Here is a 16068-nt window from a genome sequence, read left to right as displayed (position 1 = left end):
TCTAGTTGTAGTGTGTTTGGTTTTGGTCTTTTCTTCATCCAACCGACAATATGTATATTCTTCGCCTGCGCAGGCCTCTCCGATCTCCTCTCCGGAGGTATATTCAGGGCCGCCTCGCATCGCGATAGTGACGGGTGTCACGTCTGAGAAATCGTACATCCATCTCTCGCTCATGAACAAATCCTGTATGTCCGCAATCGCAGATCCCCGCACCGTCTAGTAATGCTGCTAATCTTCTCATTGCGATTCAGTCTACGCAAAGTGGCACGGGTACGATCTTTTCGTTGACTACGAGTCCCACGCAACGCGCGGCACAACATAAATGAAATGGGACATGATACAGCGCGTCATCGACGGCGGCAAGCACGACTGGGTCTGGTGGATTGATTTCGATACGCTGTTTACGAACACGACGACCCGGGTTGAGGATATCATACATGACAGTTTATCCAACGTTACTGCGCCGGAGGAGATCGACGTTCTGCTCACCGACGACTGGTGCGTGTTGAGCTCGAGCTCGGATAGAGATGTGCCCTGGGCTGACTAGGACCACAGTAACGGACTCAATGACGGCTCCTTCATCGTGCGCGCCACAAAGCGCGCGCCTGGGCTTTCCTCGTTGGCGTCAGCGCGCTCCATGACACGACCCTCCTCGAAGGAAAAGACAATTTGAACGACCAGGAGTCGATGCGCGATTACCTGAAACTGGAAGGACCGCTGACGAAGCATGCGATGAGGATATCACAGTATAAAATCAACGCATTCCCTGAAGAGATCCTGTGTAATGACAATTTGTCGAAGAGTTGGCAGAAGGCCATGTTTGTGATACATTTTGCGGGGGCTTGGGCACATGTGAAGGAGAAGGATCCGACGGGGTTTTTGATGCGGAAGTACGAGCGGGAGATTATTTGGGATACGAAGTAGATGGATGAAATGCGATGGGGGGAGTTTATGTTAGATTGAGCCGCACACCTACCATGGTAGTGGTATTTTGCGAATCGAAGATTTGGGATCATCATAGGCTCAGAGGGAATTGCGGTTGGAAGAGGCAGGGTGTTCAGATTTGTTGTATCCGCGAATCGCCAGTGAAATTTTTTTTGGTGTGTATTCTCAGTCGACCGCCGCTTGGACTCGCGTTTTGCTCGGAAAAGGAGACAAATGAATGATAACGACACGGTAAATGTGTGGACTTCTGGCCTCTTCTCGTTCGGACCCCTCTAAGAACTTTTGTGACACGCGAATTATCTTCACTTGTTCACCTATTCGTTGAAGAATCCATTTTAACTACCTTCAGAAGGGATGGAACGCCAGAGACGCGTCATTGGTTCTGCGAGACGGAGGGTCAAATCACTTTATCTTTGGTTTCTGAAACAGCTACACCATCTAAAGACTTACCTCTCTGTCCATCGACCTCCCGCCAGAGCGGTGCTCAAGTCTCAACCACGGCCACAGCCTCAATCTCAACGTCAGTCTCGGCCTCAGCGCCCGCCTCAAGACTCTAGTATTCCTGATAACCTGCGTCTTGAGAACCAAGAATTCCTACTCATCAAGAACCTAAAGACGCCTCCTTCGTAAAGAATCCCAGCTGCTCATCCGGGCGGCCTCCACGCTCGCTGACTCCAACTCCGCAGGGGACTTCGGGCGCGTATATTCTAGACGTAACGTCTGCTATCAAGTTGAATCCACGCACACCAACCCAGACTACTGGGAGCCTGCTGTCCTCATCGAAGACATGGACGGCTCTTGGCACCCAGTCGCCCATGGTGATTTGGGGAGGGATGAAGTGGGCGCTTTGAGGCTGCTTCGTGTGGCTGTGAATCAGATATTTTGGGAGTTATGGTGAGTTTTCTAATTGGGAGGGGTTGTCACTGCCGGCCGCGTCGTTCGAAAGAAGCCGATGCATTGATATAGAGGAACAGAAAAGCATCGGTCGAGAGTGGATGCGAAATCCACCACACTCCAACTAACTCACACCGCTTATCACGGGCTAGCATGAAACCAGCATCCGTGAAGTACAAATGAAGCCCAAAAGTAGGGCAGTCTCGTCTCAACACTCTTCTTATCCATCATCTCCCTGACCGCATCTCTCAACGCAGCCGCAAGGTTCACAACAGTGTGAGAGCCGCCTTCATTGTTTCCATTCGTCATCTGTGCGGCCAGGTGTGCGTGAAACTTCTCGCTGAAAATTCTTCCGGCCCAACTCTCAATTGGCCAGATGCATCCTAGGACGGATGTCGCTCCTGCGAAGAGCAAAGCAGGAACAACACCGAGGGGTTCATCGCCGGGCGCAATTTGCTGTGTTCCCGAGTCGCACGCAATGACAGTTACATGAGGCGAATTTTGCATTGCAGCGCCATCGAAGATGTCGGAGATAGTCAAGTTGTGATCGCTCAATACGAGTCCAGATTCCAAAAGTTCTTGCTTGTCGTAGATAGCATGGCCATGGTAGAAAAGCCATGAAGCATCTCGACAGGTTTCCATAAATGCGGTCTTAGTGACTTCTTGTCCCAACTTTATGTTGCCGCGGAAACTCTCGGCAATGTTCTTGACGCTGGTGAAAATGCTCGTCCGCTCTTCGGCTGCAAGACTTGAGCTTTCTTCGTAGACTGCTAAGAAGTCATTGCGACTATGTGCCTCCTTGATCCCGCTGGGAGATGTTGAGATATGTGCAGACGCCGCTGCACGAGCCTGGCACTGCCTGAAGATGGCAGCGCTTGACGAGTATATGATTAGGTTTCTGTCTATCAATACTCGACCACCAACCTTAAGGCCATGGAGTGGAACCGAGTTCAAAATACCGCAAGGAGACAGAACCAACAGGTCACCCTCATCGGTATATTCATCAACACCATCCAAAAGACCATTGAGCTCCCACAAGGTTCTGTTTCCTGCTTTCCTTTTCAGCTCTGGTTCAGCACCCTCCGGAGGCTCAAAAACTTTTCGGATCCATTCTTGGACGTCTGAGACCGTGACCGTGAGCTGACGAATAGAAGTATTCCCCGACAAATCGCGAACGAAGATGGCAATGGCCTCAGTGGATCCCTCTGACTTCGGCAAAAAGTACCAGTCGACATACTTCAGCTTTTGTCCTCCGATATTGGACAGATTTAGGGACTGCTGTATGAATGATGTTTCCAAGCTAACATCAAAAGCACCTTCTCGAATTGCAAGGAGTTGTGCGAGAACCGGAACTGCTTTCATGGCTTCTCGGTCTGACATGACCTTGCGTGTAGCGCCGATATAGGCCTGCGGAGACGCATGGAGAGCACTCTGGGTACTCTTAATTTCTTGTTGGTAGAGCTTGTGGGCAACAGGGTCGTCATGAATGGCTTGAAGGAGGCTAGAAGGCACAAACGCACGTATGCCGAAAAGGTCCGACAACGCTCTGGCCTTGCCCTTTTGTATCCATGTCCATGCGGACCCGGGATCCATCAGTTGGATGCAGCTTTGTGTCGCTAGACTATAGAACTTTCGCTGATCGTCATTAGAAACGAGTTGACGCTTTACTAATAGGGACCGGATCTTCTCCGTAGACGCAAGACTCCGCCGGATGCTGTCACAAAATGATTCTGTAATTTCCAGCTCTCTAAGGTAGGCTTCCAGGTATTTCAATCCAACATCTTCCGATACTTGCTTGATATCTTGTATCGCGAGCCATATGTGATTGGTACAAGTGACTGTCATCTTCGCTCCTCCAGTGCTCCGGTAGGCTTTTAGAGCCTCATATGAATACCGCATGGCTTCCATCAATATCCGCGCATATTCTAGGACATCTTCGCTAGTTTCAACTGAGCCCGAGGTAATCATGTGTCCGGCGCTAAGGTGAAGTGTTGTCCCAACTCGAAAGAATCCTTGTGCGAGATGGAATCTAGGGGGATCCGGAGCCGACTGCCATTGCTCTAAGCCACTCTTGGCTAACCTAATAGCCTCTTCAAAGTTGCGGACTGCGATTAGTTCGTCTACCCGTCCGTTGATGTCTTCATATGATGGGATGCCACTTTCTTGGCTTCCTCTCTGAGCGCGACTGAACCATTGCTTGGCCTTATTCCCTGCGTCTTCGAAATGGTGGAAGTTGAAGAGGTAATTTTCGATGATTCCTAATTCATGACACTTCATTCGTTCCCCATACAAGTATGAATGACTAGCATCCTTTTCAGCCCATGTTTGGAGGAGATCAATTACCTTCTCGATTTGTCGAAGCTCTTCAGGTGATCCGGGGGCATGCTCCACTCTAGCATCCCATTCTACAGTCGCAAGTTCTAGTGCTGCATCGGATTGATCGATGTAGGAATTTCTGTTGCAAGAAGAGATCTCGAGAGCCTTCTTTGCACACTCTCTGGCTTCGGTAATATTTCCGAGCGATGAATAGACCTTGCGAAGAGAGAGGTACAAGTAGCTGTGATACCTAGGACCTATTTCTTCTGGCACACTCTTGATGTATGATTCCAGCGAGTGCAGGGCATGCCCATACTCTGGGGCCCGAAGCAAAGACTGCGAAGTTATATCAATGAAAGTAAGTTGTGTGTAAAGCTCCGCGCCTACGTGGGAGATGATTTTATGAAGAAGGTCGATACTCTGCTCGACGAGGTTATCCAATGTGCCAATCTCGAAGGCTTTGGGGATTGCAAAAAGAAGACATCTCAGACCCTTGAGGTAGCAGGATTTGGAGAAATAGGCAGCTGCATTCTCAGATTTTGCGCGAAATAGTTCCTCAAGGTTTTCGTACGCTCTAGGCAAGAGTAGTCGAAGGTCCGCAACATCCAGACCGCCATGGGTGTGATCCGTCTTCTCGAAGAGGCGCTTGGCTTCTTGCAACTGATGCTCAACTGTAGAGGCAGACGCAGGAAAGGTATATCGGATTTGCCATTCCGCTAAGTCCAGGTGTGTCTGTGCTTTCTCAACATCGAATGAAGTGCCTTCAAGACACTCTAAGAATTGTCCCAACATAAGCGGTACTTTCGCGTTGTCTTCCAGTAAGCTGACGCAATGATAGAGTAAGTATCGAGCTTCCCGAAGTCGATTGTTTTGGACCACATATGTGTAGAGATCGCTGATCCGCTTACTCGCCCGCTTTTTAGTTTCGGCTTGTGGCTCATCGGTAAGGCCTTGTTCCGAGCACGATGTGAAAATTTTATAATACCAATATTCCATGAGAATCTGGGCGCTGTTAAAAGTATTCGAGTACGGCTAGGTAGCGAGTTTGAAGGACTTACTCGAGATTCTGACACCGTAGAGCGATGCTCCTTGCCCAGCTCAGAAGGGAGAGCACCCAGGCCATCACGTTGCTTAATGATTTTTCCAATCTTGCTCTGGATTTCAATAGGACTCATGCTTGGGATATTCAACTTCATCACCTCTTGTTCGACTGGTAACTCCAAGATTAGCACGGCACACTCGAAAAGCAAATATCTAGGAGAGAGATTACCCTCTTGGCCAAGCCATAACTTGTGCGCTATGGAAGCCTTTCTTAGCGCAGTATATAGCTTCGAATGCCGAGATATATTGACGAACGCATGAATGAGCTCCAAGCAGACGCTGTCCTCGTTGAGCACTTCGGATGAATACTCATCAAGGCCCTCATCAAACAAAGGAACTCGTGCTTTTTCACAAGCTGCCAGTGCCCGAATAAAGTGCCCTTGCACGAGATAGAGCTGTGCGACCTCAATTGCTACCTGTTTATCTTCTTGAACACTTTGTGCGAGGTTACAGACATATTCATGACCAGAGTCGAACTGCCCTTTAGCCCGATACTGTCTGAGCTTCTCGATTGTATTCAACATCTTGATCGCGATCAGGAGACTCTTCCGGTCGCCAACTGAGCTGCAACGGCCGATGGTTATTCAAGCGCTTACGAGTTTGCAGACCGTGAGTAGGAGATCGGGGCCGCTAATGTCCAGGCTAATGTCGACCGACGTATCGCTGTCAAGCCATGGGCACGATGGGCTATATCAGGTCAGCGAGGATGCTCCTAGAGAACTTTCATAGAAACTTACTCGCTCACTTTATCACATCTGAAGAACGGGTGCGTGGATTGCTAACGCTCAAAGATAGGTGTTTTGGTAGGTAAAGTGAGGAGCCCCAGGAAGTTGTGAATGATGCCTTGGCATTCCCGACCAATTACAACCTAGGAAGGAGTCGGTGACCTACGCCCTTCAGAGTATCAGAAATTTGAAAGGATACTCCTCAAACTTTATAAATTGCGCAGGATACTCCGAATAGAGAAAACTCCATGTTATTTTCTCTGGTTTATGGTGTTCTTTGGCCAGACTGAAACTCGAATGGTTGAGTGGTGCAGGTAGTCCGACCCACTCAAGCCGATCTCAGCCGCAGTGCTGGCAACGATTGGGGGGCGAACCGATTGGAACCGATTATCGATTGGTTCAATCATAATCGGTTTATCGCGATAGTTGGTTTAATCAGCACGGTTTTTTGAAACTTTTTTTACGTAGGAGCTATACAGTACTTTATAAGAGCAAAGTTGTAGAGCTCTGTAAGCGCATTCAAACAAGCTACGTATTGTACAAATCTGACATGTTTTGGCAGAGTTATCGCAGAATTACTGTTTCGCGCGAGCAGACGAGCCTGATGGGGCTGCCTGCTGCCCACGACAGGCTGGCTGCAGAGTATTTCTTTGATAACTCTGCCAAAACATGTCAGATTTGTACAATACGTAGCTTGTTTGAATGTGCTTACAGAGCTCTACAACTTTGCTCTTATAAAGTACTTTGTAGCTCTTATGTAGGAAAAGATCATTCTTGAACCTAGTCTGTGCACCGATTATCAGATAATTAGTTAGCCATAATCGGCAATTGCCGATAGTCGATTGGTTCCAATTGGTTTAATTTTTGCCAGCACTGCTCAGCCGCATCAGTCACAAAAGTTTTCTTGATCGTCAAACCGGACTCACTATGCAATCAACCCTGGATTCCAACACGAAAATGGCGTACCCAATCAATGGCAGGTTCGATACCATTCTAGAGGAATCCGAAGCCACACCAACACTTAGCATCAAGAACAAAAGCCGTGTTAATCGACCGCTAGCCACCCAGGAAAACATCGGAGGAACCTCGTTCAGCGCAGTATTGAACAGAGTCCAGTATGGAACCTACAAGTCAAAGCCTGCTTGCCTTGTTGCGATTGACTTCTCCTTCTCCTTTCAGTCGAAGAGAGCCTGCCGATACAACTACGCAAGAATAGAAGTCGAGCTTACCAGGGCCGTTGATGCCAACGATCACCGAGTTATTTCAGGAGACCCCAATCAAGACCCCAAGGTGGTGAATATAGCACCGAAGTCAGTATATGGAATAGTAAAGGTTGTGGATGAGACCAAATATCTTGACATTTCGATTCCGCTATTGTTCCAAAGTCCCATCGGACTCTCAGCTGGGGTCACTGGAACGGGAGGCATAGAGCGGGCAGAACACCACGAAAATCGGATGGAGGTGCACGGCAATCTCGACTGGGATGATGACCACGATGAGGCTCCAAATGCAGTGTCCTGGGAGTTGACGGAAAATGCAGCCCAGAAGGATGGTATCTTTCGTCAATTTCGAGCTGCTACTGTGTTCCTGAACGAGCCAGGCCAACCAGTGTGGATGAAGGTGGTTGTGAAGCCGACGGTGAAATTTTCTGTGGACCTTCGTCGCCTCGTACCAAAGAACGATCATCCAGTCCTTCTGGATGGAAAAACACCATTGCTCCCCATGGATCTCACTTGCGACGATTTTAGTGCAGATAATTTCCCGTGGGGGAAAGTACTGCAACTTCCGCTTGAGTACACGGTACTTTGACTCCCTGTGAAAATATTGGTATCATAGCTTACACCAACCCCAGAACCAATTGACGCTTCAAGGTGACCCCGAAATTGCCTCATCACAAACAGTTCTCAATATCGGTACGCAGCCGGCAGTGATGGAGGAGACTGCTGCCCCGGAGCCTAGGCTTGGTGGGCATGGCCAATGATTTTGGAGGCGGTAATATATATGATTCGCATCGATTCCACGAGGTGCGAATGTAACGAGTTGGTCCATTCAGTGTTCAGGGAGCAAAGCCTAGTATTAGAACGATTAGTCGAGTAAATTCAACGGTGGAGGGAATGTAAAGTAATTAGCTGCTGCATTTTGCAACGAAGGCAGAATGTTTGGTTCTACACCGTAGCTTCATATCATAGTCCGAACAAGTAGTTGCCGTTCTCTCTGGCGAAAATTAAGTGAGGTAGGTCATATCTTTGATTTAAAAATTCCAACGTGTGCGCTTCCTTTGGCCCCTGCGTGGCCGTGGTACGACAGTACAGTTTAGCAACATATAGATAGCAAAGAAGCGATCTCGAAACAAGAAGCATTGCTTCCTAGCAACCAGCTCCAACGCTTCACCAAGGCATAATTAACGTAGGCTATTCTCTCTAGATGCTATTCTACTAAGGAATTTGCCTAGCAAGCTAAGATTGCGAGCGATACTTTTGGCATGTTGAAACAAGCTAATTAACATCGCCTAGCCGCTATTAACAAGTTGCGTAAACGTATCTCTAGCGAACAGGCTATTCTTATTACAATGTCTCTAAATCTAGTTTAACTAATCTATAATGCATGCGCTTTTGCATTAGGAATACTTAAGAGTTACCTACATCTGTTGCATCTATTAGGAATTACACAAGGTGCGCAAGAGGGGAATAACCTTAAATGCTTAGAGCAACAAAAGATCCGCCTAGCGCTGATTTCTAATAATTAAGAGAGCAGCAGAAGATAGTGAAATGTTAGCTATATAGACTAGAATTTCTTCTGCAAGACTGTATATTAATAGAAGGTAGAGAAGGATAGAATCCTTAATTGCTGTTTGCTATTAGGGAACACTAAAGTAGTTATGCTAAAACTCTACCTTAGAATTATAGGCATCTTTTGCGCCCTTAAATAAGGCTTTAAGTGTATTAATAAGCAAGGGGGCAGCCTTATTATTATGCGCTCCTAATTTGTTTGCTACGCAGATTAAAGCATCCTAGACGTAAGAAACTAGAATAAAAAATATGCGGTCTGACTGTAAGCATGCGAAATAACAATTAAGAATGCGTATATAGATATCTGAAGTTGTTGATGATTGCGAATCGTATCTAGCGAAGGTACAGAGCAGTGGTCTATCAAGAAATAGTTAGTGACAACTATGACAAGGTGTGTCTAGACGTTTTAATCTCCAAAAGTATTCTAATAAGTCCTAGAAAGGAACCTCAAACGTCTTGCGTTTAACAGATATTGTTAGAGCAGAACAAGGCTCTAAGGAGGAAGGTGAAGTAGAGAACTGCGTTAATTGACTAGAAACAAAAGACAAGCTACATATATACTCCTAGTCCTGCTAAGGAGCTAACTGTGAACAGCTTAGCCGTAACAGATATTTCTATTCTAGAGGGGGCCCTGCTTGTCAAAGACGCTGCTAAAGATAATGCACTTCTCTATGCTTTGTCGCATTGTATCAGAGTCTTAAGAACACTCTGCAAGACGGCTAATGTCGCCCCACCACTCCTGACAGTATCTACAGTTTGTTGAAGGAAATTATTAACCGCAGTTAATTCCTCGCCAACTGCCCTATTCTAGACGTCAACAGCTGCCTTGACCAGGCGGGCAAGCACAACATCCTTATCTTGCTTAAAGGCAACAACAATGGATCATAAATAGCTTTGTTGCATCGTTATTGTAAGGTGCGGGAGGAGGCTGTGGATCCCGATGATAATCCATCACAGTTTCTATATGATCACATACAAGTGTCTAAGCATAGTGAGAAGCGTCGTTAGTGTTATTATTAATCTAGTGCTAGCCGCTCATTTCAAGGATATCCTTAGATTGCAGTTTTAAGGATGTGGATCTAAGCCCTGCAGATTAAGAGGAAAACAGCTTTGGGGATGAAATCGGGGTCAGTCTCTGCAGTTTTGGAAGTGAAGAAGTTGTATCACTCAACTACAGTTCCAGGCCGCAAGGATAGCTGTAAATCAAAAATTAAGACAATAGCAGTTAGTAAGTGATCAGGAAGGTTAGCTACAGTATTAGGGAGATATAAGCGCTTTTATCATAATTGCGCATAATGTGGAGGCTGTGTGTGGGCTGTGCAAAGGCTTCGCATGCAAAGATTGGCACACCGTTTGCTAATGCGTCGCCCTCTCTGTTGCATACTGTCCCAGCATCAATGTTCTCGCCGCATCCTCAAGAGTAAGAATTCTCCCGGGCAGCTTGTGATCTTAGGAGCACTCTCATAGGTAAGCTTCAGCCATTCTTGGTCCCAGCAAGCGTGATGGGGTCCTGAAAATAGGACTAATTAGTTCCAAACACCTAACATCCCTACAAATTAATGGGGCCCAAATTTAGACCCTCTTCATGCTGCTTAGGCAAGAGGGAGGAAATCAGGCACGATCACGCTGGCTCGCGTCGGCTTATGGCGAGCTCAGGCTGCTTACTCATTACTCACGTTACACCCCTGCGTAACTGAAGATTAGATCCGGAAACAGCTTTATGTTAGAGTAGATTTTACTTAATTATTATCTGCTATTATTATAAATAAGAAAAAAGGGGGGTTCCTAGTTTTAGGCCTCTAATCTAGAGCGGTCTAATCATAAGGATGTGCGTCTAATAAAGATTGTAAAAATAGGTAGTTTTAAATATTAGAGAAAGGGATTATACATAATCTAAAAAATAAGCTAAGTAGTAAAAATTACAGGTTAAGTAAGCGGTTCAACAAAGTCAATGTTGTCGCAAGTGTGGTATGAGTTTGCATTGATGATTCCAACCCCGTAGAGGTTCGGGACGCTATCAACTCTATGTTTCGTTGGTATCAGAATGCAGTGAGATGTTATGTCTATCTTTCCGATGTTTCAACAATCAAGCGAAAAGCAGACGATGATCCCTCTCAATGTACTTGGGAGCAGGCTTTTCGGCAAAGCAAATGGTTCACCCAGGGCTAGACCCTCCAGGAGCTTCTTGCGCCAACTTTAGTTGAATTCTTCTCCCGAGACAAGAAGAAACTTGGCGACAAACAATCGCTAAGACAACACATCTATGAAATTACAAGAATTCCTAATAAAGCGCTTAAAGGAGCACGTTTATCTTAGTTTAGCGACACTAAGCGATTTTTGTGGATGCAATGCCGCAAGAAAAAGGTAGACGAAGACAAAGCGTACTCACTACTTAGTATCTTTAACGTCAAAATGTCTCTTCGCTATGGAGAAGGATCTGCAAGTGCGTTTAAAAGGCTTAAGGAGGAGATTAACAAGCAGAACAAATGCCTTCAAGATTTACGCTTAACTGACCCCTCTAATAACAAAAAGCGCATTAAAGACACTTAGGGAGGACTGCTACTAGACTCTTACCACTAGATTCTTAAGAACTTAGACTTCTAACAATAGTGTAGCAACTAACAGAGTCAACTGCTATGGGTTAAAGGGGATCTAGTAGGGGTAAGACAATGCTGCTTTGCGGCATTGTAAACAATTTAGAGAAGTTAATAATTAAAACAGATCTCCTGTCCTACTTCTTCTATTAGGCCACAGACTTGCGAATCAACAACGCCACAACTGTGCTGCAAGGTCTGCTGTATATGCTTGTTGACTAGCAACTATTACTTGTCTCCTATATACAGAAAAAGTACAAGCATGCTGGCAAGGACCTTTTTAAGGATACAAATACCTAGGTTGCCTTGTCTAAGATCTTTATAAACATCCTTAAGGACCTAAGCTTTAACAGCGCCTACTTAATTATTAACGCGCTTAATAAATGTATAGCAGATTTAGCAAAACTGTTAGACTTTATTATCTAGAAGTCCTCTATATCTTCTTAGACTAAGTGGGTTGTCTCTAGTTGCAACTAGCCTAACATTAAGGAGCGTCTAGAGAGAGCGGGACATAAAGTTAGGCTCTGCCTAGAACTAAATGCAGACTCTGTTTCTACAGCAGTTAGCATATTTATTAAACACAGGGTGCTTTAGCTAGCAAAGAAGAAGAATTACAACAACAAAACTTAAGGCGCTGTATTAGACTATCTATCCTTACATGCGCATGATACCTTCCTCTAGGTAGCTTTAGTCTGTTAAAACTTTAAAAAGATCCCAGGATAGAATACTGTTGCAATGTTAAACGCATTTCTACCTAGACTAGATTCTATTTACAAGCGAATAGCAGAGCAGATATATAAGTTAGAACATTCTTATCTCTGTAAGCAAATATTGGCCTTAATCGCGATTGTATACTAACTAATTACACTAAAGGAACTGACATCTCTTGTTAAGATGCTTAAGAATATGCATAATGACCTTAGGTTGTTACAAGAGATTATTAGCCTGTGTGACTCTTTCCTTACTATTTAAGGGGACACTTTGTATTTTGTACATTAATCTGCAAGGGACTTCCTATTTGCAAAGGCCTTTAACAAAATTTTCCTATTTAGAACAGAGGAGGCGCACTACATCATCTACTTAAGATTGCTTAAAGTTATGTCTAAGACGCTACATTAGGATATGTACAGCTTACGTTTGTTTAGGCATCCTGCTAGGAGAATTAAACCGCTAGATCCTGACCTATTAGCGACGTCACGCTACTTGTGTATCTACTAGATTGACCACCTTTATGATTAGAATGCTAACTCTTGTAGAAATTACAGAGTTGACCTAAAGGACAGAGGCGCTGTTGACAGCTTTCTGCAGAGAAAGTACTGTCGCACGTGTCTCACGCGATATCATACCCATGCACTGCACTATTCACTCATTAGGCATAGCTCCTCTCTCGTACAGTATATAGTCAGCCCAGAGCTCTATCGAGCTCCTTAGACCTTACAATACACTCGTTCAATCCACCTTGTTTGGATCTCGCTCCCTTGTCGAGTCGTTTGCCATATGCCCCCTCCTCAGCTCATGCAAGAAGTACCTATACTAGCTTGAGGCTCTCAGCCTCTGCAAGAGCATGCTGGCTAGGATAGTTTTAATAGCAAAACTTAAGCTATTACTTTAGGTAAGTATTAGTTTAACAATAATATATATAAAGACTTATAATATTAACATAATATAGGGACAAGTAGGTACACTGGGATTAATTAAGCAAGTTTAAGACGTACGTTAATTTAGTATGTATCACAAGAGGGCAATAGAGAACAGTCCTCTTCAGGCGTATATGTCTGCACTTATGTTTAGTCCTACTTGCAGTCTAATAAGAAGTCTTTTTAAGATAGAAGAGCCTAGCTAGATCACAATAAAGCTAGCTATGTAAGAGAAATGGAGTCCCTGCCTCCTGACGCTTGAAGGCCATAGCGGGGGGGTCAGGTTAGTGGCCTTCTCCCACGACTCTACGCGGCTAGTATCAGGGTTATATGACAATACAGTCAAGATCTGGGATGCGAGCAGTGGCGACTGCCTCCAGACGCTCCAAGGCCATAGCGACTTGGTCACGTCAGTGGCCTTCTCCCACGACTCTACGCGGCTAGTATCAGGGTCGGATGACAATATCGGCCTAAGTTTGAGTTCAGATAGTATGTGGATAACATGCAATTTAGAGAAACTATTGTGGCTACCGTCGGAGTATCGGCCCTCGGATATGACGGTATCCGAGAAAATGATTGGTATTGGTACTGGACATGGAAGGGTATGGATATGCAAGTTTGAACGTGACGAGCCTAATGCATCTGCACCCTAGGGTGTTGTGGAACATTTATGTTATTATTATTTACTATAGTCTATTTATTATTCTCTCTATTTCATAGAGGGCCGGGGATGAACATGAATATATAGCTTGCCAATTTGCCACAGTGAAGCTTTGACCATGCCCTAGATCAAGTGACAAGATGTCCACTTGACCGTGGCAGGTAAACGCCTCAATCACGTTAGCAAGGAGGACGATTGACTCACTCTGGACAGATCCTTGCAGCGAACAGTTTGTGTGCAAAGTTACCGGAACTGCGTCACAAGGTACAATTGGACAGCAAGGCATTAGTTCCCACTGTGGCTAAGGTTTGTGGCTAGCGCCAGCTAGAGTTTAGCAGTCTGTGTGATATTTAAGCGGTAGGAACACGCCATTTTTACCTATTTTCGCGTTTAGAAGTCGGGTCTTATAACTAAAGGTTAGCATTTAGTGCATAGCTGAAGTACAATAGACTTATAATATTAGACTCTTATTTTGTTATAAAATTCTAGATCCTCCCGCTTTTTACTTTCTTCTCTGTAAGAAATCTAGTAATTTAAGATCTAAGAAAATCGAATCTATCTGTGTAGTAATTTCTTAAAACAGCAAAGCTTCTAGTAGTGTAACACTTTATTGTAGAAAATCTAGGTCTTAAATGTGTTCTTTTTTCTCTCTAGAATTGTAACGATTCGCATAAATCGTTCTATTCAAAGTTACCTGACAAACCTATATCCGAAGGATCCGCGTATCTGCCCCGACCCTGCCCTGCCCCCTGCTGTACCCCTATTCCCCCAAGTATTTAGTCGCACCTCCCCCGTAGCTAGCTCGGTAGTTTTCTGATATCCTTTCGTACAAGGCCTATAGGTGTCAATGGAATTCCCAGGTTTCTGAGTCCCCACACACTCCCATATGCCTCTGAGTGGATTCACACCGCATTAGGTCCCATTGTCTTGCCTGCACCGTTACAGCCCCCTGCGCTACCCTTATCTCCAAGTATTTGGCTTCACCTCTCCCCTTAGCTAGCTCGGTAGTTTCTCATATCCTTTTGTACAAGGCCATAGGTGTCAATAGAATTCCCAGGTTTCTGAGTCCCCACGCACTCCCATATGCCTCTGAGTGGATTCACACCGCATTCAGACCTACTGTCTTACCTGCGCCGTTACAAGAATACTATTATCTATTATATTATACATTCTGTGACAGGTATTAAGCAGGAAGCGCAAGTACAGAGAGAATTTAGGATAGAGGTAGAAAGAGAGTGATCCTTAGTGTTAGGGGCAGAGGCACGGAGGCCGAGAAGCTTGTATACCTAATGCTAAGCCCTTAGGGTACTTGGTGTAAGGCCGCTAGTCCTTCCAAAGGATGATAATGCATCGTAAGACCGGAAGCGGCTTGTGCGACGGTCCTTACGCGTGACAGGTATATATACTATTCTGTACGCAGAATCAAATCTTGGTTGATTATTCGCGCCTTTTGGTTGTATTGACGCAGTGGTATAGAGCTCCGTCCTTACACTTTGGGGCTAGATAACTGTGATACATTTCTAATCTAATTAACAGCTCTTACATCTGCTAAGCTAACGAATACATTGTAAGTTTTCTAGGACACAACCTTAATGTCTATAAACTGCATCGAAGAATTTACAGACTGCAGGCCACGCAATACACTAAACAGTGTATATGTAGAGGAGTGTGACGGTGCGTCACGCTACATCCTGGAGGCTAGTTCTCTCTTCAGGCCTAGGGCCTCGCCTAGGCCTTGGCAGGGGTAGATCTTCCTTCGAAGCAGCACCTCTGCTCCTCAGTTAAATCTATTTGAGTTACACCACCTCTTGTTTGTAGCTTGAGCATCCTGATCGTGACAAGGAGGTTGAAGTATCGAACGTGACTTTAGTTCACATAACCATGTGTGAGGGTGAAAGTGGGTCCTTAGATCACCTTAATTTCCTACTTAGAACTAGTGTCTACCTTTTTAAGACTAGCTCGATTCTATCCAACCTACAGTCAGCTTGGAACCCTCTCTTTCTCGCTCCTCAGACTCAGATTTACACCTTATGTAAAGATAGGATAGTAAATAGCACGGATGGCACTGAGAGCAAGGTTTCGGAGAAATAGGAGTGTATTGTAAGAGAGACGAATCGCTGCCAAGCCTCGCTTGTTAGGATTCATGCTTCAAAACGAAGCACAGGTCAGGTGAGGCCATACTGGCCCGTTCTGGGACATCCGGCCTTACACCTTACACCTTCGCTTAATCTACCTAGTTTGCATTTCTATATGCCCTGCTCCTCTACCCGTCAGGTTTCATAACTAACCCTGTGATACGAAGCAGTAGGGATCCGGACAGATATCTGTAACGGCGCAGGCAAGACAATGGGTCCGAATGCGGTATGAATCCACTCAGAGGCATATGGGAGTGCGTGGGGACTCAGA

The 16068-nt window shown here is 45.4% G+C and overlaps 5 protein-coding genes across 5 annotated transcripts; 4 read left to right on the top strand and 1 right to left on the bottom strand.

The window, feature by feature from the left end:
• Positions 1 to 322: 322 nt before the first annotated feature.
• On the top strand, positions 323 to 924 carry BDR25DRAFT_324581 (uncharacterized protein; the record flags this gene model as incomplete). Its single annotated transcript, XM_033692166.1, has 2 exons — positions 323 to 529; positions 682 to 924. The coding sequence occupies 2 exons, from the start codon at positions 323 to 325 to the stop codon at positions 922 to 924; spliced, it is 450 nt and encodes a 149-aa protein (XP_033548915.1).
• An 845-nt stretch (positions 925 to 1769) lies between these two features.
• On the bottom strand, positions 1770 to 5941 carry BDR25DRAFT_18083 (uncharacterized protein). Its single transcript, XM_033684210.1, has 3 exons — positions 5426 to 5941; positions 5214 to 5365; positions 1770 to 5157 (listed from the first exon to the last, which is right to left on the bottom strand). Exons 1-3 carry the CDS (start codon positions 5778 to 5780, stop codon positions 1981 to 1983), a joined length of 3684 nt encoding a protein of 1227 aa, XP_033548914.1. The 5' UTR covers positions 5781 to 5941; the 3' UTR covers positions 1770 to 1980.
• Positions 5942 to 6881: 940 nt separating this feature from the next.
• BDR25DRAFT_302866 (uncharacterized protein) lies at positions 6882 to 8214 on the top strand. The gene is made up of 2 exons (XM_033689893.1): positions 6882 to 7781; positions 7834 to 8214. The coding sequence occupies exons 1-2, from the start codon at positions 6939 to 6941 to the stop codon at positions 7960 to 7962; spliced, it is 972 nt and encodes a 323-aa protein (XP_033548913.1). The 5' UTR covers positions 6882 to 6938; the 3' UTR covers positions 7963 to 8214.
• Positions 8215 to 9019: 805 nt separating this feature from the next.
• Positions 9020 to 10939, top strand: BDR25DRAFT_353812 (uncharacterized protein; the record flags this gene model as incomplete). The annotated part of the gene is made up of 10 exons (XM_033695213.1): positions 9020 to 9024; positions 9113 to 9161; positions 9209 to 9275; positions 9370 to 9528; positions 9663 to 9773; positions 9903 to 10002; positions 10074 to 10190; positions 10224 to 10269; positions 10347 to 10446; positions 10746 to 10939. 10 exons carry the CDS (start codon positions 9020 to 9022, stop codon positions 10937 to 10939), a joined length of 948 nt encoding a protein of 315 aa, XP_033548912.1.
• A 174-nt stretch (positions 10940 to 11113) lies between these two features.
• BDR25DRAFT_353811 (uncharacterized protein) lies at positions 11114 to 11320 on the top strand (the record flags this gene model as incomplete). The annotated part of the gene is made up of 2 exons (XM_033695212.1): positions 11114 to 11213; positions 11268 to 11320. 2 exons carry the CDS (start codon positions 11114 to 11116, stop codon positions 11318 to 11320), a joined length of 153 nt encoding a protein of 50 aa, XP_033548911.1.
• Between the last annotated feature and the right edge of the window lie 4748 nt (positions 11321 to 16068).

The sequence above is a fragment of the Lindgomyces ingoldianus genome (assembly GCF_010093535.1).
Source record: "Lindgomyces ingoldianus strain ATCC 200398 unplaced genomic scaffold BDR25scaffold_12, whole genome shotgun sequence".
NCBI classification, from domain to species: Eukaryota; Fungi; Ascomycota; class Dothideomycetes; order Pleosporales; family Lindgomycetaceae; genus Lindgomyces; species Lindgomyces ingoldianus.
The sequence above is the reverse complement of the archived record's forward strand: the minus strand, read 5'-3'. Positions and strand labels throughout refer to the sequence as shown.

Coding starts and splice junctions, on each gene's coding strand:
- BDR25DRAFT_18083 (XM_033684210.1), bottom strand. CDS start 5,780: ATGTTGAATACAATCGAGAAGCTCAGACAGTATCGGGCTAAAGGGCAG. Junction 5,366..5,425: donor GTTATGGCTTGGCCAAGAGG/GTAATCTCTCTC, acceptor TGGAGTTACCAG/TCGAACAAGAGGTGATGAAG. Junction 5,158..5,213: donor CTACGGTGTCAGAATCTCGA/GTAAGTCCTTCA, acceptor AACAGCGCCCAG/ATTCTCATGGAATATTGGTA.
- BDR25DRAFT_302866 (XM_033689893.1), top strand. CDS start 6,939: ATGGCGTACCCAATCAATGGCAGGTTCGATACCATTCTAGAGGAATCC. Junction 7,782..7,833: donor AACTTCCGCTTGAGTACACG/GTACTTTGACTC, acceptor CACCAACCCCAG/AACCAATTGACGCTTCAAGG.